Source organism: Esox lucius, chromosome 2, assembly GCF_011004845.1.
Source record: "Esox lucius isolate fEsoLuc1 chromosome 2, fEsoLuc1.pri, whole genome shotgun sequence".
Lineage (NCBI taxonomy): Eukaryota > Metazoa > Chordata > Actinopteri > Esociformes > Esocidae > Esox > Esox lucius.
Window position 1 is genome coordinate 8788182 of NC_047570.1, and position 24570 is coordinate 8812751.

The following is a 24570-nucleotide window of genomic DNA, read 5'->3' on the forward strand; positions in this document are numbered from 1 at the left end:
TTTTGGCTTTTAAATACTTAATTAAGCCTAAAGAAAGCCTAAAAGACTTAAGAAAAGACTTAAGGTGACTTTTTTTAACCAAACTGATGGGTAACATTATAACATTTTTAGCACAACAATTTTGAATAGGCATTTCAATCTTGAATTTCATTTTCTTAATTTTTTGTGTCGGCTGTGATGGTTATTAGCTGTGGTCCATGACCACAAATTGCATGCTGCAATGTGCCTGAAGTTCTCCTTTTGACAAGGAATGTTTAACAGTGTACAGTGTCAGACTACAGCTGGTATTGTAATTAGTTACATTCACAAGAAACGTTCCCCAACACTGGTCCCAATACAGTAAAAACTCATGTTGGTCAGGTTTCCAGCCAATGAGAATATTCTACATAAGCAAAGGGCAGCACCTGTGGTCCACTGGTCTTCATAGTTGTCCATTTCTTTGGCCTGCTTAGCCCGGAGAATCAGTGTAGTGGGTAGACGTGCAGGCCAGCTCCCGGGCCGGTGTCAGGTTCCATCACGGTCTGTTCTGGCACGGACGCTGCTCTAAGGTGGTTGGCGCTGATACGGCTGTGTCAATTTGACCAGTATATATATTTTTTTTACTGAGGCAGGCCGTGGAGGTCGCTGCCTCACATGACGGTTTAAAGGTTTTGTTTATGGCTACGCTTCCGCTGTGCTTCTGTCACCGTCGACAGCGCCGTTTATTTAACTCCCGGCTTTATCGCAGAGGGACAGAGCGAGGATGCGTCATCTCTGGTGATGTCGACTGTTTGAGATGAAGGATCGCCATGTACGTAGAGCTTCAAAAAAACACACACACACACGCGCGCGCACTGCAGTAAAAGTGTGATCAGGATTCTATTGTTTCCTCTGCTGCTGTATCTGTGTCTGTATGCTCTTTGGTCACTGATAAATCTGAGAGCTGTCTAGAAAAAAGAAAAGAGAAAAAGTGTATGTAATGCCCCAGGCAGCATTCTGAGGTCTTTATCTATCTCATTATTCCTGTACCTTTTAAATAATACACATTTGACATGTCTTTACCCTCTGCATTACCGACCAGATACTGAACACAGTAGTCCCAATTCTGCAGTAGATGTGTATGTCTAGAACTCTTTGTGATCACGGCGAATGTTAGAACCTTCTGAAGCATTTTTCTGACAGTTTTGAATGTGGCCCATCAGATTTCATTGGTCACAAAATCTGTATAATAGTGAAACTATGTCTAATTTAACCCTTTACAAATCTCACTGCATTTACAATCATGGTAATCAAGAATACCCAGCAGTGAGGGACTGAACTATGCTGTTCCCGAATATACGCCTTTTAGCAGGCCATCCTCGGTCCTGGAGGTCCCTAGCACTGACTTTTTGTTTCTGGTAGTTAATAGCACACACCTGCTGTCTCGAGACTGTCAGTCCCTTATTGATAGGAGAGGATGAAAACAAATGATGTTTCAGCCCTTGAGGACCAGAGTTAAATAATCCCAACCTTCTGTGTTTGCAAATGTCATGTTGTACACCATGTCGGTAGCAGAACACAATGAGTTTCCATAGAGCGCCTTCAATTAAAATGATTTTGTTCACCTATTTTTACGAGCTTGTACTAATAAATTAGCTTCTGTGAATGTTTTGCTTAGCATAACGGTTGTAATCATCTCAAGTCAACTGCATTATCCTTTTCAACCAGTAAAACTGCTTTGGCTACCTTTTGCTACAGCATTTTGTCACTGACCGTTATATCATTCTTGCTGCATCCAAACTAGGTTTTTGCTAAGTGTTTTTGTTCATAAATTATAATTACGTAAATGAACTGGGGCCAGATTGGATTGCCTGTCTTCCACAACGCTGATGGCTGTGTGTCGGATGTCAGTGTGGTGTGCTCTGAAAACCTATAGAAATGAGAGAATTCAATATTAAGGAGAGAAGGTCTAAATGCACCATTGTCGGTTTATGTGCATTCTTAGGTATACAGTAACTAATGCACCAACACGTCTTCTTAGTATGCACATAACAATGTTCCTCAGTAACTCTCTCCAATGTCTTTATGATCATTGTCTCCTCATACTGCCCAGGTGCATTGCTTACAGGCAAAGTGTTTCTCTATGCAGCGAGCATCCCTTTTATTTCCACAGGCAGCGACCACACAGCAAGTCTGCCTCTCCCTCGGCTTTGCCAGTTTAATGCAGTCCATCCATAACTACGAGGAGGGGTGTGGTCCAGAATTAATCAGACACTGATGAGAAATAATCACTGGCCCCTTTGTTGATTCCCTCCCTCACCATACAGAACATGGTAATAATGTCTTATGCAAAGTAAATGTGGCAAAAGGTCCTAATACGCATCCAGTACCTTAATGTCATTGTCCACCTCTGCCATTTGTTAGAGGAGTGGTTTTAGCGGACATGAGGGAGCTAAAAGAGGTAAGTAGGCTTTGTCTTTTACAGGATGTGATTTATGTTAGGAGGGTATAGAGCACTCAGGACCTTGTCGGATGTTGTGTAACACATATAAATGCCCTTGTCAAACACTCATTCATTTGATGGGGAAACAGGCCCTAGAAAGGCCCTGAAAGTCCTTCTCTTGTAGCCAATTTCTTTTGCTTCTTTTTCTTTGCTGTGTTTTTTTTTTTTTTTTTTTTTTAAAAGTCCATAAGTCTCACCCATGAGACAGCATGACGTCATTGTGTCTTTGTTGGTCTTTTTGTTTTTTACCATGTCCACTATTCAAAATTATCCAGTATAAGGAATTAATATGTGGCAATGAATTTGCTTTATAGAATGTCCGTTCGAGTGAGTAAAACATTCCGGAAAAAACAAGTCGCAAAAACATTTGTAATACCCCACATTTATCAGCTACCTATTAGTTTTATGTTGGTTATATATTAAAAAAGGACATAGTCTAGTGAACACAATTCGTGTGATTCTTAAATACAAATTGAGAGGCATTACCATTAAAATTGTTTTAGGTCCAGTAATGCCTTTTTCCTAAACGTGTCATGTCCCAAAAGCAGACAATACATTCTGATGGTTGGAACTACCAACTAATAAATACATCAGTAGAGTCAGTAGACTCTGGAACACACAAATAGTTGTGGTGTTGCTGTACAGTGCAGGTAAGGTTTGGTTTCCTTGTAAAGGTATGCAATGTATTAGTGCATAAATGGCATGCCAGGAAAGAAAATTCTGAAGACATCTATGGTGTGACCAGCCTAAAACAATTCCGTGTTGCTCCAGGTTAGAAATTGCAAAGAAAGAAATAAACTTGAAAAGATGTCTTGAAACAGACAAAAGAAGAATACTAACTACAGTCAGTTGTGGTGTTATTCACTGGATTGAACACTCGACTAATGCAATGTACTGCAGTAGCGTGTTGTGCCCTTTCTTGGCTTGTTTGTTAGACATGCTCACACGAGTCAGTGTTCTCCCTCTGAATGCGTGCCTATCCTGCCGTACAGACTACATCACAGCCCGCTAGACCCAGGGGGCTGCGCTGCGACCCACTGTATGAAATGTGGGTGCTCGTGTAGTACCTTGCGTCTGCTTTTCCGTCACCCACAGCTGCTTAGCTATCACGTCTCTGTTATGCCTGAGACAACGGCTCCGCGACTGGCTGGGGAGATCCATTTGGACAGGAACACACGCAGGCTTTTCAAAAAACGTTAGTGTTCGTGGAGCGCACACTGGATATAAAGATTAATCTGGACAGTGACCTAGATAATTCACATCTAGTTCAAGGAAAGATATTTATCAGATTATATGGCCAACCATATTGGTTCCCTATATGGTCAAAGAAAGCTTTATAGATTACATTTTCACATATGATGCTTTTGAGGTCCATTTTATTTAGAAAAACAACAACTTTTATTTCAACTGGTGTTGGCAACATACCAATACGTTTTTCTTTTTATATAAATGAATGTCTTACCTTGATCACCATCTTTAATAAAAATAAACATTATTGAAGGTGACTAACAACAACTATGGTAATGTGTGCCTTATTTAATCAAAATATATATGATCATATTTGTATACATCATGAAACAACGTTTGGGAAATCATAAGCGAGAGAAAGAGTGAGAGTGTGGAGGAACAGAACTACATAGACGCACAGTCTCCATGAAAGGACCAAACATGAATAAGACCCCTGTGAAATAAAAAAGGATGGGTTACTTTTCAACAGCTCATGCAAATCAACCTAAACAAACATAATGATTGGATATCTTAAATAAAAGCAGAAATAATGAAAACATTTATTCAAACTCCTGAAAAGGGAATTCTAAACAAAAACCCATGTAACTGAAAATGTAATACAAATATATAATGCATTGGAAAAAATAAAATAAAAAGCAAGATATCCATTGAAAAAAATAAATAAGAAAGGCCATGCATGTAGCAGGGCATATACTATTTGGAAACTGGATGCAGCGTTTAGTGGATATTGGTGTGTGTGTGTCTGTGTGTGTGTGTGTGTGTGTGTGTGTGTGTGTGTGATGAATCTGTGAAGCTCTTATTCACATAGATTCCTTGTTTCATGCTTCTCATACAACCCATACTGTATACAATCCAGTGTTAAGAAGTGTCTTCTGTTAGTCCAGGTCAGAAGACCCCGGCCTTCTTCTGCCCCTCCCCTTTCACTCAGTCCTTACATCATCAGTCCATCCTTCTCTTTTAGACATAGGTTTCCTCATCCGTAGTGATGTGCCGTACTGGTAAATATATTTCCCTTTCGTTGTTTGGTACATAAAGTGAAAACTTGCGGGTCATCGTTTGGTTTAAGTCACTTATTGGGCAAAAAGGAAGGGGAGGAGCTTATGGAGGATGAGCAGAGTGATGAAGAGCAAAGGGTCAGTGGTTGAAATGGCTCCGGAACCTGGTGACACAGAAATAAGAAGGGGGTTGAAAGCTCAGCAGAAAAATGTAAGTCTTCGTACTAAGAATCACGGCTGTACACAGAATCAGAGAGATATAAACAGGGCATTAAAACACAGAGCCAGGGATGCTTGGCTGTGGTGAATGTGAGCAATGACGCTCCCCTTGAATTAAGACTGCTCAGCGTACCTTATGATATCTGTTACAACTTAGTCAGTAGAATTCTGCATTACCCTGGCCATATTTCACACCATTTTGGCTCACAAAATGGCAGTTGTGGAAAATTTTAAATTGACTTTGGTTCACGCTTTTTGCTGCCACGTTCCAGATTACGGCGAGTGAGGGGAGAGTTTCGTCCATATTGCCTTGCTTCCCTTTGTGTCCATGAAATGGCGACATCACTCATGGTGATGGTTTTGTTACAGGAGAGGGGGAGCTATCCAGAGAAAACCTGGCTATGAGGAACAGCGGCCCTTGGATGCCATTTGTGTCCCCGGACACGCTTCATTTCCTGTTTGAGCCGTAAAGCAATGGCCTAAAAGCTGTTTCATTATCAGGTTGAACAAGGGGGAGTACACACAGAGACCAAAAACAACTCTGGCACATGCGCACACACACACACACACACACACACACCCTCACGGAAGACCAAAACACCAGACCCCAACATACCAGAATCAGCGGCAGATGGATTTAGCTGATTATATACACAGGAACCAGCTTAATGAGTCAACATTTAAAAGGGCTGGAATTTTCCTTGACATCTCCAGAGCGGGGCAGCCGTCTGTTTTTCTACGCTCGTGTTGCCCGGGGACAATCCCCACCACACATCCACACACTCCCACCAACGTTTCCACCATCCCCAACCCAGTGACATGGTGTGAAGACCACACGAACCACAACGTAACCACATGAACTCTACCACACAGAAACGGGCGCTGAGCAGATGATTAACGGTGTATTACAAGATGATCCCGGAGGCAGGCCAGCTTTATGAATCACTAGTGATTGGCATGCCGGGTCTTTTCGGTGAGCCGAGTTGTGGTTTCCGTTCAACTGACAGAGTTTGGATCATTTGACGACCGAACGGCTCTTTGGTTAAAATGCTTAAAAAATAACCCCAGAGCAAAGGGATCAAAAGAGCATATCTCCAATGTCAAAACAGTAGGCTAGAATTAGTGTAAAATGCAGGTTATATCTAACCTGTCCTAATTATTTGATTGCCTGCTTTTCCTCATGTTAGCCTGCTGGAAAAGAAAGATAAGCTCTCCACACTGTGTCTTTTCTGCAGGGCGGATATGGAATCTTTAGTGACTCACTTTGTAACCTATCTGAAAATAATTGTTCATAGTAAAAAACGAAGGAAATCATGGAGCCAAACGGGGCTCCATTCACCAATGATGTTTGTTCCCAATGTTCACAAAAAGAGACGTTTTCAAAAAGTGCTGTTTGTTCACGAACGACCCATCACTATTAAACACAACCAGAACGTCCATGAAATGGAAGGCAAAATGGAGTGTCAGAGAAAGCTCTGGACCGCTTTTCATTCTCTCTTCACTAAATGCTGATTTGCAGATTGTGGTTAATCTCCTTGTCGATTCCCCTTGTTCCTCGCTCATTCCACTCCTTTTGTTTAAATTTTGAATTCCCCTCCGTTCACTCTCTCCTTATTTCAGCACCGGTACCTATCTTTAAACCGTCACCATTCATCTCTCCAGTTCCCTTTTCATTCATGTCACATCTCTTTCTCTGTCCTTTACAGTATCTCTCACCCTGTACTTCCCCCTCTCTCTGTCTTCCATTCCTTTCACCCTGTTCTTCCCTCTCTCTCTCTCTCTCTCTCTCTCTCTGTCTTCCATTCCTTTCACCCTGTTCTTCCCTCTCTCTCTCTCTCTCTCTCTCTGTCTTCCATTCCTTTCACCCTGTTCTTCTCTCTCTCTCTCTGTCTTCCATTCCTTTCACCCTGTTCTTCCCTCTCTCTCTCTCTCTCTCTCTCTCTGTCTTCCATTCCTTTCACCCTGTTCTTCCCTCTCTCTCTCTCTCTCTCTCTGTCTTCCATTCCTTTCACCCTGTTCTTCCCTCTCTCTCTCTCTCTCTCTCTCTCTCTGTCTTCCATTCCTTTCACCCTGTTCTTCCCTCTCTCTCTCTCTCTCTCTCTCTGTCTTCCATTCCTTTCACCCTGTTCTTCCTTCTCTCTGTCTTCCATTGTCAACGAGTGGCTGGGCTGTGGAGTGATGGTGAGGACAGCATCTGGACAGGGCAGCTTATCTGACCCACCCCGCCAAGGATAGTGGTGACAGGTGTTTATTTGAGGCTACCAGGAAACGGGCAGCTCTGACGGCCCCTGTCCATCATGCTGCGGGCCATAGTGCCTCTCCCCATCTCAGGCCCAAGCCAGACCCTAACCATCACTCCTTCTGGCAGGGGCTGTCAAAGAAACCTTTAAAATGTCCAGCCCAAGCTTTGCTTCTTGAATTTCTTTTTTCTCTGCCTGGAAATCTTGATAACACATAACCACTGGGGTGTTAGAAAGCACTCCGTGATTGAAACGGAGCAGGGTTATCAGCTCTGGTATTAGGGCCAGAGGGCTGCCTGAGATTAACTATGGAGCTAGATTAGTCACCACATATGGTTCGTAACTAGTGTCAACACATGTTCATTTATTGATCCCCCAAAACGTATTGTCACATGGCTCGATGAATAACATCCCACACCTATAACATGTCTATAACAGCTTTGGCACAAAATGATTCTATAAGGTCTGTTCTATTAAAACCAGTCCAAAGGAAAGTCATTGTAATTTTCTATCCACTACTAGCTTAAAAGAGCTGATTTACACACGGCCCCACGTGGTGATCCTGATCTGACCATCTCCTACTCAGACAATTAAACCATTAAATTGAGGTCAAATACATGAAATTCATTAAACGAACTTTGTTAAATACAGAGGTCAGAGCCGTGAAGACAACTAAACGAATAAACCCTGCACCAATCGGCTGAAGTCTGAAAGCCTCGCCACGAACCATTGTATGGCACTATCACGCCTCACATTTCGCACAGCAGTCACTAAAGTTGTAACACCGAGGAGTTACTCTAACCACTAATCCTGCGACTGGCGGCACTACGTAAGAGGATATTACTTTACCCTCACGGGAGCAGACGCTGCTCTAACTCCATACTCACACAGCAGTCTGTTGAAATCTGTCTTTTAAACCATGGTGTTGTATCGGTGGATATCTCTTCATAGGATTAACATGACTTTGCCTCGGGGGTTCTGATTAAATTCCACGGAGTTTTGAATCAAAGTACACACTTATCCGAACAAAAACAATATAAGTGGCCTTGAGTGGTCCAGCACTCTAGGCTTCTGCCTCTGGTTCATAGGTAGGGCCGCAGAATGGGTGGGAATCTGTATCGCTGCTCTTCCAGCGCAAAGATTCCACGTTTTGCCACTGTCTCTATCAAATAAAGGTGGGAAATGCCTCAAAATATATTTTTTTGAAATTCTTCAATTTCTTCTTTCAACAATAGATAATCCAATATAAATGCAAGTTTGTAACAGTGAAATCAACCTGACAATTTATGAAACTGTATATTTAACGGCAGACAATCTGCTCTGCTTTATACAACCCACCACATTTAAATATTGTGAACCTACACCCTGGAAATTGTGTTAAAAAGCCATCCGCAGTGTATGATGTGGGGGTGTTGAAGTTAGGCCTAACCTATTATTTGGAGATCACATTCCAGCTTGTTGAGGGCAAACTGAAGCAGAAACCGCTATGGCTCAGCTAACATGCCCTGTTTGCAGAATAATTACTGTTCACCAGCGCTGTGAGGTTGGAAGGTTCAACACTTGATTTTTCTCAAAATGTCTCACCCTCACTATCTATCGCTCTCCTCGTCTTCTTTCTCTTGTTCTCTCCTCTTTCACATTAGCGCACACTGACAATGTTTACCCGGCAGGACCCCTGAGGTGGAAGTACAATGTCATCATTTTGTTTGATTTGAGAGTCACTGTAGAATAACAGATATCGACCAATAAAAGCCAATAGCATCGCTGTTCACAGTTGGTATCTGGTAGACAACGGAATAGAGGGGTTTGACTAGGAATCACATACAGTATAACTGGAGGAGAAACACAACAGCTGAAAACAGGAGGGTGAAGAAGAGATCTAAGCACTGAGTGCCTTATTGGAGAGTTCACTACAAAGTAGTAGAATACAGCTGCACAAACAAAGGAATACTGGTGGTTCCCAAAATAAAGGCAAAACCCAGATAAAATGTCTTACAGTTTCTCTCGATTGCTAATATACTTTTAAGGAAACTGGCTACTGGTTGATCTCCGTTATAACCAAGTGAGCACAGAGGTATTTTGCAAAACACTCTTTTCTCATTGCTATAACACACAATGTCAACACAAAGTATGTTTTTTCCAAACAGGAAACAAAAATCTCCATTTGATCTACTTTCAGGCACATTTGTTTGTTTGGGGGGGTGGGGAAAAGGGGGCAAATGTTGACCCCCCCCCCCCATACTACAATGCTCTCTACAACCTCTCCCCCGTGCAAAACAAAGCTGAATAAATCATGTCAACCAAAATTAAAGCATTTGGTCAAAGCTGAACAACTCCCATCACTTTGAACCTATTTTGCAAAACACGTGCACAATAGGCAATCAGTCCTTTTTGATGCACAAAAGAGTTCACTTATTATTTGCCAATCCATAACACAATTATTGACCTTGTTAACTAGCATGGCCTGGAGAAAGGAACTCTGCCGTCCGTAGTAAAAATATTCAATGACCATAGGTAAGTTACAATGCCATTCAGTATAGAGAACAACCTGTGTCATTTTTTATTTGAAATTGCTTTGTTTTTGCACTGATTGGCTAGCTTTGTGTATTTTATTAGTATTCTCTTTACATAGCACAAGCGTATTTAACTCTAACCCTCAAAGCCAGTTCCACTCCATTTTTACATTGCAATCCCCCTAATCAAAAACATATTTGGACCTGGGACACCACGTGGATGGAATTAATGAACAGAAAACCAGCAGGCTCCAGAACTTGTCAGGAAAAAGTTGAATATCCCTGATATGACAGAGCGTTTGTTAAGGAAAAAATAGAAAAAGCTCGGTGACATTCTATATTGGTCATCTTCAGTCAAATTGAAATACAGCCCAGGCTGTGATCATCTATTAATTTGCCTTTTATGGTACATATTATAATTAGAGTTTCAACATGTGCCACATACATACATGAGATAGTAACAATGCTAGTGTATTAATAGTGGTAGTTAGTATTTATTGGGTCAGTGTTTAATCATTGATTTAAAAAACGTTTCAGGAGATTGCATGTTGTGGATGCAAGTACTTGATTTTGTCATGTATTTAATATTTTCATTGTCTAAGTGCGTTTTACATTTTTAAGGAATCAGTTTGTCCAGCTGTTCCTGTTGGAACCTGCATGTTACTTAGTTAAAAAAAAGAATCTGCTCATACAAAAGAGCTTAAGCAATGCCAACGTTTTAAAAGCACATTTCGTACGTGCTATTATGATATTGATTAAATAGTAATGATAAGAAATAAGGTTAACTGTTATATTATGTAACTGCTTGGCAATATGCTTGTTCCAGAAACAGTTATTAGACAAATGGATCAAGGAATGTGATTGTTTTGTAATAAGGATTAAACATTTTAAAATCTGATTTTACCCAACAGGATAATTAACAACTGAGCCACTATGTCTTTTTTTACTGTCCTTATTACTTTGTTGGTTGCATAATAACTTGGTCAACTAAATACAAAAGTTTAAAGACAAAAAATTAGCAAATACATAATGGGCATAATTTAATACATTAGCATGGCATTACTGTCTATCCAACCAGCTCTCTCTAGGGTACTGCCCAAAGAGAATATGTAACCCCTTACAATTCCAGTTTACTTTCCCCATGGCTTGTTCCCAAAGAAATGAAACATTACTTATTCATGACGGTTGTCATTTAGCATATTAAACACAAGGCACAATTGTTTTGTACCAAAATAGCATCCACCTGTAGTGGAAATCAACATATATCATTCTAAAAACAACAAACACATATTTATTTCTCAACAGGGGAAAGACAGCTAAGTGTATTTTCCACATTGATTTTCTGTGTCGTTTTTGCATTAGCATTAGTTAGTTTTGCATTAGCATCTAATCAAACATCAAGATTTTTCTGTACCTCGAAGGGAAGCACTTACAGTGAGTAGACCCCTTTTCCTGTACTCTCGTGTCATGCAGTTGCTGTCTAGGTAAGTTTAATCCCTATCTAAAAAATATCAAGTTTGACCTACGGGTCTCTAAAATGCTGCTGTCCCATGTATGATGTCCAAAACACCTCATCAACTTTTTTGAAATATCGTTTAAAAGTGGTTTGCACTGGTAATTGCGTTAATTTCTGTTTGGAAATAAATCTGGGAACTAGTTAACAATTAGGTTACCTATTACTGAAATCATTTCAGCATGACTGGTGCCTTGAAATATCTCCAATAAAGGCAACAGAGATCTAACATTACGGCTTGCCCACCACCCGTGAATGTGAACACTTGGCACAGCTCAATGACTTTCCTTCTAAACTCATGGTCTCATCTGAGTTATAGGCAGTGACACAAAGGCTAGGTAATAGTAGAGGGGTATGAAAAGTACCCAAACTCCCCATAACCCTCCAGCCGTCATCTGTCACTGGGAGCACCAACCCAGGACAGTGCCCACTGCCCGCCCGACAATAAGCCATAATCAAGGACTGACAGGATGTCATGAGCATTCACAAACTGACAGAGATAATATCCTTTTATACTGGACAATATAATATACTGGACAATAATCGAAATGTATTTCAGCCGCATTTAAAACAGTAATTCGGCTAACAGCTAACATGTACACAGAGAATGAGGGAGACTGGCTGTTTCATGACGGATGGAGACAGCTGTCCACCCAGAGACAAATACTCTAGTCAAGGTCACCTAGGATGCGGAGCATTGCATTGTGGCTGTGAGTAGGCATATTGTAAATTTGATCCAGTAGGCATGCGTTGTGGTCACCGGTAGGCACTGGCTATTATCCAAACCAGATTCACTCACAAATAAATGGTGACCGCAGTGAAGTCACTGCCTCGCAGTGACCTGCGTCATCGCAAGAACGTGGGGTTCGTATCTTGCTCACATATTACCCTAAGGGTTCAGAGAAGGGGTTTGCAAAAGGCCAGCACTGTCTGGGTTTGGGGGGTTGGTAATTGAATATGGTTGACTTGCATCGCTGCGCTCTACCGACTCCTTGTGGCGGCTTAGCTGCCTGTGAGTTTAAACCAGATAGAAGACCAGATAATGCATTTCCATTGCCCTGTAAAAATTCCAGTCAATACTTCCTGGTTGAGCAGGCAGCTTGATAAGAACCAGAACAACATTTGATATTCTTTGGAGGACACTCAACGCCAACTGTCCAGGACGTGATTAAACAAGCAATAGTCTTAGATGTTGACCATGTTTCCTACAAATTCATGCACATAGTTCCACTGACAGTCATGACCATCTAAAGTAAAGACCAATATATGGATGATATACAGAAGCAGCACACTAGACTCTAGTCACAGTTTCAGACAAGCTAGCCTAGCATATTGCTGTTGTTCCATGAAGACAGCAAGCTATCCTAGGATTTATGCCAAATTACAGAGATAGAATGTATAATGTACTATACAGTAGACATTAGTGACCAGAATGCAAACGGCAAGCCACTGAAAAATGACAGCAAACCTTCCGATTATTTGCACCCAGTTAGATTCAAATTGTCTCACTACAATGGTAAAAGACAGTTTTGTAATTTTGGAACCAGATATTATACTCTTCATTTAACATAGATATGCTAATTCATTTGGCCTATGTCAGATGTTTTTTTTAATATATCCTTTCCTTTAATGCCTTTATTTGACATGAAAGTGTTGAAAGATGAAGGATAGTTTTTAATGAAATAGCACCTTTACATCAGTACACTGGAAGCAGTGGCTCAGACCACTGGACCACACACCATCAAGACTTCCTCCGATTGTCAGTCAGATTCTGTTAGGTCATTCTTTATGCCAACTTTGTGAACATAACTGGACCCTAAGTGGATGCCAATGCCAAAACATCTGCACACGAACACATAGGGACGGTTTATCCATCAGCATGGATAGGTTAGGCAGTAGCATAAATTAAACTAGACAAGGTAGCGTCATAAGCAATGCAGTGAAGCACTACACCATTGCCTAACCTGTCCATTAACAGTGACTGTAGTCAGGAACAGACGTGTTCGCCAGCGATTTTAATACATTTCAATTATAGGGAAATGGCAGTAACCAGTCATACCCTAGCCCCTCTCCTGATGTTTACATTGTTGCCAATGTTGTGATTTTTTACAATAAATTCCAACAGAGATCATGGACAAAAACACTTTATATAAAAATATACACCATATGTATATTTGCCATATGCCATTTTGATTACCCTGTCCTCTTTTTCCTGTATTCTTTCAGCTATTTCTCTGCCTTCCTATTCCCTGTCTTGCACTATACCGTCTTGCTGTCTTCTTGCTGTATCCTGTCTTGCTGTGTCCTATCCGGCTGTCTTCTTACTGTATCCCGTCTTGCTGTATCCTGTCTTGTTGTCTTCTCTTCTGCTTCCTTCAAGCTTGCCTTATCTCGCTGCCTCCTGTCTTCCTATATGCCAGCCTCATCATCCCCACACTCCCAGACAAATTCACCTCCTGAACTGCTCAGTTGCAGTAATCAAACAGGGAGCAATCAATAGATATTCAATATACTTCTAATTAATACTTTTTCACGTCAATTCCTTTTATGATTAATCAATATATATTCACAATCCATTAAACAAAAAGCTCACCTTGATTTGGCCTCTATGTCAGTCCAGCCTTTTTATTAAATATGTAAAACAATAGGTAAAACAATATTTCTTATTAATGAAAAAATATATATTATATAAATACTTGGGAGCCGTCACACCCACAGACTGATGAATGCAACGAGGTGAAGATCTTCCATGCTAGTGAATAGCTAATATTCTCTTTCTAATGCTGGACGACTGACGGGATTCTGTGAATCGTAGGTTCATTAACAGTTTCGATAAGGAAATGTTTAACAGTTTCATGCAGCTTCCTTTCTCCGTTCTTTGATATCTCCCTTAGTCTTACACTCAGTGATTGGAGCACTAAGAAGAATCCTCACATCTGTGTAGCCCACTGTGATTTCATTGTTGTCACCAGACAACCCCCTGTCCCTAGTTTTACTTGTCGCCCCTCCATGGGTCTGTGTGTCTGGGTTCCCTTTGAGGCATCGGAGAGCGTTGGTTTATCTGTTATCCCAGCAAGGCCACCAAACCCCCGATGAAAACTAAAAATGTGAGAGGCAATTTGAGACACCTGACAGTGTGCTGAGGGCCAGGCTTATCTGCCACATGCCCGTGGCATTTCCCCTTCAATATTAATTGTTTCTGCCACTCAGCCAGATGACATTGCAAAACTGTGACAGATGCACACATTTCCGTGAGGCGGGTAGATCGCATCCCCACCCCACCCCCGACCAGCTCAGCTGTCGTTGTTGTGGTAAGACAGAAGAGGGACAATCTTTCAAATATGTCAGGGGTGCTTTCTAACCTTCACAATCTGTTGACAAATATGTTGAAGGGTTCACTCTGTGAAATAAATAAAGAATTATAAGAAAAATGCCAATACGAATTCTGTGTCCCTCTGTCAGTGTAAAAGTGTCAAGCGGGCACTTACTGTATTGGATGTAGTCTGGCAGAGATACTTGAAGAGAAACTGAGAAGCAGATACTGGCCGGCCAATTTGAAGAAATAGTAGCCATAAGCAAACGAAAAAAAATAAAAATAATCACATCTTATGTTCTACAATCGACAGGTGAACTTGTCTGGTCTGTCCTGAACAATCGTGCTTAGATAACAAGCCCAGAGATCAGTCGGTAATACCTCCATCCTCAGATGACCTTCTTTATCTATTCTAAATCAGTATTTAGAACTGGAGAACACAGGTTATTACTGTTCAGTGAGATTTACAGAAACTGTCCAAATATTGGCGAGTCAATCCAATTGTTGCCTGAACAAAGGATTGTTGAGTAATCAAAATGTACACTATATGCTATACTCAAGCCCACCAATTAAACAGTGACGGGGATTCTTAATTTACTATTTTACATTTGAGCTTAACAGTAACACTGGAAATCAATTACACTTATTTTGCTGTAATAACCAAAAACTATTTTGTCTTTTGAACCAAACAATGCAACAAAAAAAAAAAAGCTACCGAAAAAAAGTAATTGGAAAAAGCAGAGTAACAGAGAAAGGGAGATGTGGGGAGAGAGAGCGACAAAGAGCGAGAGAGGGAGGACGAGAGTCATTAAACTGGCAGTGGTATTGTTTGACTTTCTCGCCAAGTGGTTGCCTGCCTGTCTCGCTTCGCTGAGGACGTAGCTGGCCGAGCATGCTGATCCGCGGCACCAGTCCTATAGGAGAACGAATTTAGCTTGCCCCAGGCTATTCTCACGTCTAAAGCATATGTCCAGGATGGCAGCGTCTGTGTTAGGAACAGCTCAACGTGAGGAGGGCTAAAAGGATAGTGGCACTCCATTATCTTGGTGTTGCTTACAGGAGTCCAGCTTGGATGGCATTTACCACCATTCACAGAGCAAGGGATTAAATAGAGTAGAAAAGTCAGAATGGATCTCAGGCCGTTAGGATAAGTGGTCAGATAAATGATCCACGGGTTCAGTAAATATAGAATATTTCAATTAAAATGGCACATTGCCGTGGAACTCAATGTGCTGTGTGCCATTGGCTTCAAGAAGACCCAAGAAGTCTGCGACTTGAGAAGTTGTGAAAGCTGAGAAGAAGCACTGTGATCAAGGTGAAGCTCGTGCTCAAGGACGCAGGTTGAGTTGTAGAACTGTTTCCTCTGGAGCCCAGTCATCAAGCCATTGGCCAACCAGCTATCCTCATCTGCCCCCGGGGACACGGTGGCAGAGCCGAGAGACACAGCCCTCCCTGTCAAGCGGCAGCAACACACATCAAGTAGACGCCAGACTGAATCCAAAAGACTCTGAGGGAAGCATCAGAGAATGGAACTATCCGTAATGTCAGTGCCTTCAAAGTATTTCTAAAAATGAACCACTCTGGATGACAAAACCCTGGCAAAAGGATCACAGTGCCATCAAAAGGTGCATGCTCTTCATCACCCTCTGAAGCTGGACATTAGTTAAGCATAAACATCTTAATGTTGCGAGAGGACACATTATATAAACCATCTGCATAATTTGGTCATCTTGAAGTCTGCAATTTGAATGCAGAATCCATAAATATGCAACTTCTCCAAGCTAACGCTATCTGACCTGTGACGCCTTGGTCAGAACCTGTGATAGCAGGGTTGTATTTTGGATACCAACCTGAGTCAAAACTGCCATTCAAAATCATGGGATACACAGCCAGCTTTATGCTTTAATCCCCCTGCAAAACATCACCCAGCATATATTGACAATAACAGTACAGATTGAGGAGAACTCTGCAGAAATTATTCCTAGACAGAATGAACGTGGTCTCCCACTCAGGCCACCTCTGTCACACGCAGACACAGCCGAAATCGCAGCCTGATACGGTAACGGCACCACACGTGACCGGGTGTCTCTGCAGCGACGGGTGAAGACGACCTAGCGCGTACCCAGGGACGTGCTATCTGGGACATCGGTCCAAATCTACGCTGGAAGAAAGCGTTATCTAGCTGTTCCTCCACCTACCATCACTCTGAAGGGACTATGCCAAATGGTCGGGTCTCTAACAGGCTTAGGGACAGTTTCTAACTGCAAGCCATCAGACCGCTGATCACTTGACCCGGTTCAACCACTGACACTCTGCCTCAAATTATACATTCACGGACTCAGCCACACGCACACAGGTATATATCCTATGCATGTGTCCTTGCGTATCCCATGCGTGTGACCATTAAAACTGGAAACATGTTAACACACAAAAAAGCGACATCTGTGAGATCTCGCACACTGATAAGAATGTATCCGCCCACGCGCCTGCCTAGACCGGTCTTCCATGCTGCAGCACCACTGTGTCAGCAGCCGTACATCTGATACGGCAGAACGGCAAATTAAGCCCCCCTGCAGACTCTGTGGGATGTAATTATTCAAGAGTGTGCCTCATCGATCAGCGGCAAGTCCGGCGTGCGAGATCATTCTACGCTTTCTTTCTCCAAGGGGTGCTTGAAGGCATTCTCACTTTAAAGCGCGGAGATCTACGACGAGTATGTCTGTGGCCCTGGGAAGACGTCTAACTCCTGCAGAAGTAGAGGGTTTTTGTTGGTACAGTCTGATTAGATTAATTCTAGTTCATTGCTGCCCCTCTACCTGGTAGCCCGCTTAAGTCGTTGATTTGAACAACGGAATTCTCTGTAAATGGCCCGGGAAGTGCTGGAATGTTGATGTGAAGGGCTTCAGGAGAATTTGGTGACCACTTTTGGGGAATTCATGGGTGTGTTTTCCGTAGGCTATTTTTGTTCACCTCTGCTAGGGAATTATTAATCAGTGCTAAGAGGAATGTCCTTCACCTCTGCCTGCCACATAAGAATTAATGTTACTTTTTTGGCACTTTTTTCAGCAGAAGCTTTAAGCATTGGTCTGGTGAAGCTTTGTTGCCGAAACAAAGACATACTGCCACGTTATTCACAGAATAAAAACATGGATCTCACACAAGCACTTAAGTATGTAACCCACTTATCTTCTGACCCCTGTGTATTTTCTAGTCTACGTCAACCTTTTTTAACTGCCTGTCTGTTAGCAAGCAGGCTGAGTTCCTCTAACCTTTACCATAACCTTAACATGACGGATCTGCTCTTCCTCTCCGGGGAAGGCCTGTCCACTCCGAGACCTCTCCATCACAGTTGACAACTCCATGGTGTCCCTCTCCCAGAGCGCGAGGAACCTCGGCGTGACCCTGGATGACACCCTGTCATTCTCTGCAAACATCAAAGCAGTGACTCGCTCCTGCAGGTTCAGTCTCCACGACGTCCGCGGGGTACAACCTTTTCTCACACAGGAAGCGGCTCAGCTCTTAATCCAGGAACTCGTCATAGTCCATCTGGACAACTGCAAATGTCTGTTGGCAGAGCTCCCAGCTTGTAAGAACAAACCCTACAACTTAGCCAGAGCTTGTTTCCACGGTGTTTAGCAATGAAGAAGCCAGTAGAACTGCCCTGCCATATCTCCAGGCTATGGCCGGAAAACACTGCATGCTAAACCAAGAAGTCTGCTCTGCCTTCTCCATTATCTTGGCCATCCGACCCCTGTGCAAGACCAGTTCCCGTTGGGTGCAACCAAAGTGCTCCTCTGTTTTTGCACCACAATGGTGGAACTGGCATCCACCGATGATAAGACAGTAGAGTTCCAGACCATCTTCTGAAAACATCTGAAACTCGCTTGTAAAAAATACTTCAAGAAAGCTCTATCATGCACTGGTTCTTCTCCATGAGAAAATAATTTGCAGATTTCTTCCTTTACAGAGAACAATTTGGTGTCTTAAGTCGCTCTGCCAAATGACAAATTGTCCTAAGTAATCAGGGAACAACATGTCTTTGGCTAGTTTGCATCTTATCATTATTTCTCCATGTATGTGGTGGACACCATGAAGCAAAAAACATGTGACTCTCCTCTGCCCCACACTACATACCTTTGTCCCAATATGAAAAAGGCTACGTATTTCAATAAGGTACGATGGAACAACCAACAGACAACCATCCCTGTCAAATATAATTCCAAAAAGGTGTCACTCAATTCAAGCACCATTAAATCACCCTATATTATTTGTCAATAGAATTATATGAATTGAAAAACAGAGAAAAGATTTCTGTGTAATTTATCACTCAACTCAAACGGAAAAATCACTGGTCCGAATGAAATGTTCCTGATGGTCTGACAGGAGACACCCTAACTGCCATCGTTTCAACCTCTATCAGTAGGTGTCACTGTTGCGCTATTACTTACCAGCTCCGTGCTGCTGTCGGAGGATGGCCGCATTGCCGGGCCGCGGCGAAGCTGAGGACTTTGCTGCAGAGGCTGTGGTCGTCGTGCTGGCGGGGAGGGGCCCGGGTCCCGCTGGAAGAGACACGCGGGGCTTTCCCTGATCCGGCTCAGAGGTAGCCCGCCCCCCTGCTGCTACCTCCTTGCTGTTCCTCAGCGGCCATCTATTCTGGATGTGGGACACGGCCTCCTCGGCCACCATGCCGTCACGTGGGGTCACCCGGAGGGTGGCTTGAACCTTGTATTCCTGAGTCTCGTCAGAGTACAAGTCAGAAACCCGGCACTCATACACGCCCTCGTCCTCCTTGCGCACCTTGGACAGGCTAAGCCTGTGGGATATGGCACTGCCCTGCACTCTCACAGTCTACAGGGACAAACAGACGCACGTTTCAAATGGCTACATGCAGTGCACTTAAAAACCCTGTTGACTTTGACACGACGATATTAAAGTAGCCCTAGTTTAGACCAGTCATTAGACTACGCCACACATCGAAAAAACATGGCAATTGGGGCTTGACCAACGAAATGTCGACGTTGATGATGTCTATGATTGTATGTATGTGGTGATGTTTTGTTTGCCTCCAGTGTCTATTTTGTTGAGTTTTTGGGCCCTTAAAAGATTAGCTGTCCAAATAAACCAACAAATGCGTTCACTAGGCCAAAATCCCAAAATGCTAAAACGTGTGGATGCAGTCTCAATAGAGAATTAACTTGCCTCTTGGCAGGAAAATGCAATAACATCGCAATTTAGAGCTGGACCTAAACATGGCAGATTTAATGTAGCCTGTTGTGTTGCAAGTATCTGGATTCATTTCAAAACAAGATTATATTATATTATAAGGCATGGTAACGGTGAGCCAGGTCGGAGCCAACTGTACAAAATGGAGTCATAGTCGAGGCTTGGATAATAGCCAGTTGCACCAGAGGCCCATCAGCCCCCAATGTACAAATTATTTGCCATCGACCTCACCAGTACTTGGTTACATATTGTTTCATATGATCTTGATCAACGAAAGATCATGCTGTTGGCCTATTACTCAAATTATGTTTTTTTTACCCTGCAGACACAGGTCAAGCATTTAAAAGAAAAAGAAAAAAGAACACAAATTGCATAGATAGATGTACCGTGATTGTTTCTGCTGAAAAGTATGAATGTGACGAAAGAAACAGAGACTTACGCTTATTTTTGTGGCATCCTTTGTAGCGACCTGAAACCAGAAATCAGTCATCAGTCGAATTGTTACGATCAGCCAAAGACAAAACACTGCATAAGACGCTTGTTTGTGGCAAGTACAAGTTACGATGTTAGGCTCACAAACATTGAAGTTGTATGAGCATTAAAGAAGCTTTTAAAATCTTGTTTTCATGTATTCGTGCAAAACGTCAGAACCACGGACAGCGACAAATGCACTAGCTCTGGAGCTGTCATTGATAATCGGCTGCCATTTATTTGACATGTTTGGTGTTTTGAAACAGGAAAAACTACAGACACGGCTGTGCCTCGTCTCTGTGTAGATTGAAATAGAAACACAGCTCGCGTAATCATGTCACAGTTATCCAATTGCATTAAATATTCCTTGGGCATTTCCGCTGCATGCATGAGAACTCTCCCTGAACTGACTTGTCCAACAAGTGCCCTTTGTATCATTAGGTGTGACAGGTCCGCCCTCCTCCAAACCCAGTCCAAACATCGCCTCTGTTTAATATTAATGAATACACAGGGTTCCTTTCCAGCAAATCCGTTCATATGCTTTTAGTATGCAACATGTTGCAAATAAGTCCATCAAACACACAGTGGAAATATAGGCGATACGCACATAATTAATGTCGATGCCATTATTAAAAGAGAAATTGCACACAGTCGTCAATCATTTTTGGTGCAACTTCGAAAACAGAGCCCCGCTGATTAGTCGCCCGGGAGCAGCCCACCCTGCTCTCCCAGTCATGGACTGCTTTACCTTGGCTCTGTTCGCCGGAGCACTTATTTGCAGTTCATGTGCAAGTTCTTTAGCTGTCGTCTCCTTTAGGTACCACCACTGGATCTCAAGCGAGAAGGGCGAGGATCCGATGGCCCGAAAGGCGCACGGCATCTCAACGTCTTCACCCTCACCGACACTCACATCTTTGGGCACTTCAGTGAATGTAGCTAACATTGGAAAAAGACAAAATACGGAATATAGATTAATTTGGCGAAATGACAAGTTAACAAAGGTCTGAGATGACGTAGTCGATGACTCAGACAATCTAAAGGGGCTATAGCTTATTGATATCCGTACGCAAATAGTATTTTCTTTCCTAATGCAATCGTAGATTTGCAGTGTAAAAGATCAGTTTAAGAAAATATACCATGAATGAATTACGAAAAAGTAAGCTTATCCTAAAAGACTTAATCGATTTTATTAATGGTGTGCACTATGGATCAAGATAACCACCGAATGTGTTATAACCTGTAACATAATGAAGAAAAGTATTTGGTCACCATACTTATAATTCTAATTAGGCTTTTGTCGCCTTATGTGTTTCGAGAGGTCTTGTTTATCGAGTATTTAGGCTTTAGATAACTGAAAAGCTTTGGATATTATGCAAAACTGCTGAAAGACTCACACGATCTTGACATGTGTGAGACTAATACTTTAAGCCTATCTATTCTCTCACTCATGTATTATTTAATCGCCAATTAAATTTTATTTTTCTAATGACGATCAAGTAACTGCATCAGAATAATGCGCTTGACTTCAAATAATGACCCGGTCCGGTCCATATCAAAACAGCTTAATCAAATATGAAAACGGCAGTGGCTCAACAATTGATAGGATTTCTGTGGACCACCACTGCATACCACAACTGAAGAAGTTGACTTACCATTTACACAGAATAACAAGGGTGCATTAAGAATTAAATAATAAAGGACGCCGTACAGTCCCCGTTTTTCCATCTCATAGATACGGTAGTTAGATTATAGAGCGTGTAAAGACGGTCATTTGACCTTTACTGTGTCTTTAAAACAGCAACATTTCAATTTCCAAGATTAGTAAGCGCTGATCTCTGATCAGCTGGAGTATTCGTTGGCTTTTCCAAAGACTGAAGATACTTCAAAAGATCCAAATAACGTACTCCAATGTTTTCCTGCCAGTCAGACAAAAAACATACAATCCAAAGGTGCGGACCAAATTAACCCCTCTTGGTAAGTGGGAATGTTCTGCAGCTGCTCTATGTTCGGTTATTATCCCTTTATATCTGTAGTTCCTTATTTCCCAATATGATTCTGCTTCAAGTCGAAACCAAACTTCTCGACTGAAATAAACCTGCTCATTCTGCTTTCCACATGAAGGGAAGCGTTCCCGGGCACTTCTCCAAGACCCATCACATAACAATCCTTGTCCGCTCCCATAAAGAGGTCCTGTCGGGGACGAGATTCCCGTGTGTTGTACTAAGACCTGGAAGATCAGTCTATAGTTCCCAGGTTCTCGAACGGATCTCTGCTATGTGTGCGAGCGCATGTCAGTGTGGAGACGCTTTTGCCTTTCCAAACCGAACTCAGCGTGGCATGCGCGCGACGCCACCGATAGCCTGACGCGGATTGGAACCTAACCAAAGTCCCTCAAATCAACGCGCAGCTCAACCTATGAGGAGAATTTTCACAACCTGACGTCCAAACGAAATGCCAACCATTAAAACATATAGAATCAAGATGATGCGTGTGTGTCTTCTAACCAAAATCAATAAACCAATCTAAAATTAGTTGCAGTTGAGCTGTGGTTGGACCGTACGCTTTTCTGTTGTAAAAAAATAATTATATATAACAGATTCATATTTTTTGTTCCGTATCCGTCGACAGTCGAAAAGCCTCCGGTATTAAAACCACCGGGATAATCTGTATTCCGTCAAACAGACTATGTGGTAATTCGGATTAAAATCCGCAGACAGATCACTGTGATACTGAACCATTTAGCGCAAGCAAGCTGGTGTTTTATCATTTAAAATGTTTGGGGCTAGGCTTATTTGTTTATAAAATAAGCCCTGGTTGAAAAATCCTAAATTATATCAATGTCAACATAAATAACTGTGTATTGTTTGACAATTAATTATAACAATGTTCCAGTGAGTCTTTTAGTTCTGCTTAATTTTTTTAAAAACAAATAATATATATATATATATAGAGAGATAGATATATATAGATATAGATATATATGAAGGGCCTACACCCAGAACACTGGCTATAAAACAATATTACAGATGCCTTATCTAAATTTGATTTAGCAAAGAAAAAAAGCTAAAGAATTGTGTAATCAATGTTATAAAGGCTTTTAAAACATGTTATTTTGAATTTAGAATGTCAACCCTTACACATTGTTCTGTATTATGATCCACATTATAATTCACATGTCCTGTTGCTGCAGGATTATTTCCATGCCCTTTGAAACTCTCACACAGACACACCATTTGGACCTAAGTGCATATTGCAGGTCTTTAGGTCTTGAGACTATGTCATTGAAATGTTCTGTTGAATATTAACACATGGCCGACGTAGACGCACACCAGTTGATGGTACAATCTAGTATTGCCAATTGTGGTTTGCCACCTTTATTGCTTTATTTCAGTGTCTTTCCGAGGTGCCTGGATGTCGCAGCACACAGATCCCCTGGCTGAATCCTAAAACAGCCCATCCAGCTGCCAAGCTTCCAATAATGCACTGCTTGTTCACTGAATTCTTCCCATTAGCACTTCACCCAAAGCTAGTGTAGGGGTGCTGGAGTCAGAGAGAGAGTTGGGGGGTGGGGTGGGGGGGTTGGGGGGGTGGGAGATAAGAGCTAGAGAGAGTGGGTTGGGGTGGGAAATGATGGCTCTATTTTATCTGGCTAGAGGCGATGTTTCCACTGGAGTTTCAACAGTAGCGATCAATTAATTTTGAATAAAGAGACAACAGTCCAAGGTTATGCTGAAAGGTCAATTTCAGTCTGAATTGTTTCCGGGGTGCAGTGTTGGTGCTCTCCTTTGACAATGAGTTAACCAGAACCCCTCTCCCTTGATTTAGTGGCACATCAGACAATCTGCAGGAAGCCACACAAACATGAACAAAATATAAGCCTAGTGTTTACCAATGCTCAAACCAAAGTGCAAAAACGTAAAACATAAATCTGGAAAATTATCTTTATTTGAAAGCATGTTAATGTAAATATGTTTATCCAATCAATGTACATTTTCATACTGTGCCATCGATTACCTCATTGTAAAACCGCTTTACACCAAACTGCAAGTCTCTAGGCTTATTTGACAGTAGAGAAATATCAATATAAGACCAGCCTGAGCGGAATAACAAAGGGCATCTTGAGTCGAGACACTGATTCCATAAGATGGATCTTGTGAAAAATCTTCAGCATTCCGAGTCCTCAGCAGAGTCGCTGGAGATCCACATCTTCAAAACCAGCCATTATGTAGGGTTGACCTCGAATAAGGCCTATTGATTGTTTCATCGACACCCATCATGAGCCAGAGGAGGACAGAATGCATTGCTCTTATGGTATGAGCATTGACCTCTGTAGCTTTCCTAGTGTTCGTTTCACAAGGGCTCCCAACCTCTAAC

At 42.1% G+C, this 24570-nt stretch overlaps 1 protein-coding gene across 1 annotated transcript; it reads right to left on the reverse strand.

Annotated features, from left to right (window-relative positions):
• Window positions 1-3820: 3820 nt before the first annotated feature.
• On the reverse strand, window positions 3821-22769 carry vstm2b (V-set and transmembrane domain containing 2B). Its single transcript, XM_010891419.4, has 5 exons — window positions 21849-22769; window positions 20945-21132; window positions 20165-20194; window positions 18951-19350; window positions 3821-4868 (listed from the first exon to the last, which is right to left on the reverse strand). Exons 1-5 carry the CDS (start codon window positions 21919-21921, stop codon window positions 4780-4782), a joined length of 780 nt encoding a protein of 259 aa, XP_010889721.1. The 5' UTR covers window positions 21922-22769; the 3' UTR covers window positions 3821-4779.
• Window positions 22770-24570: the final 1801 nt, after the last annotated feature.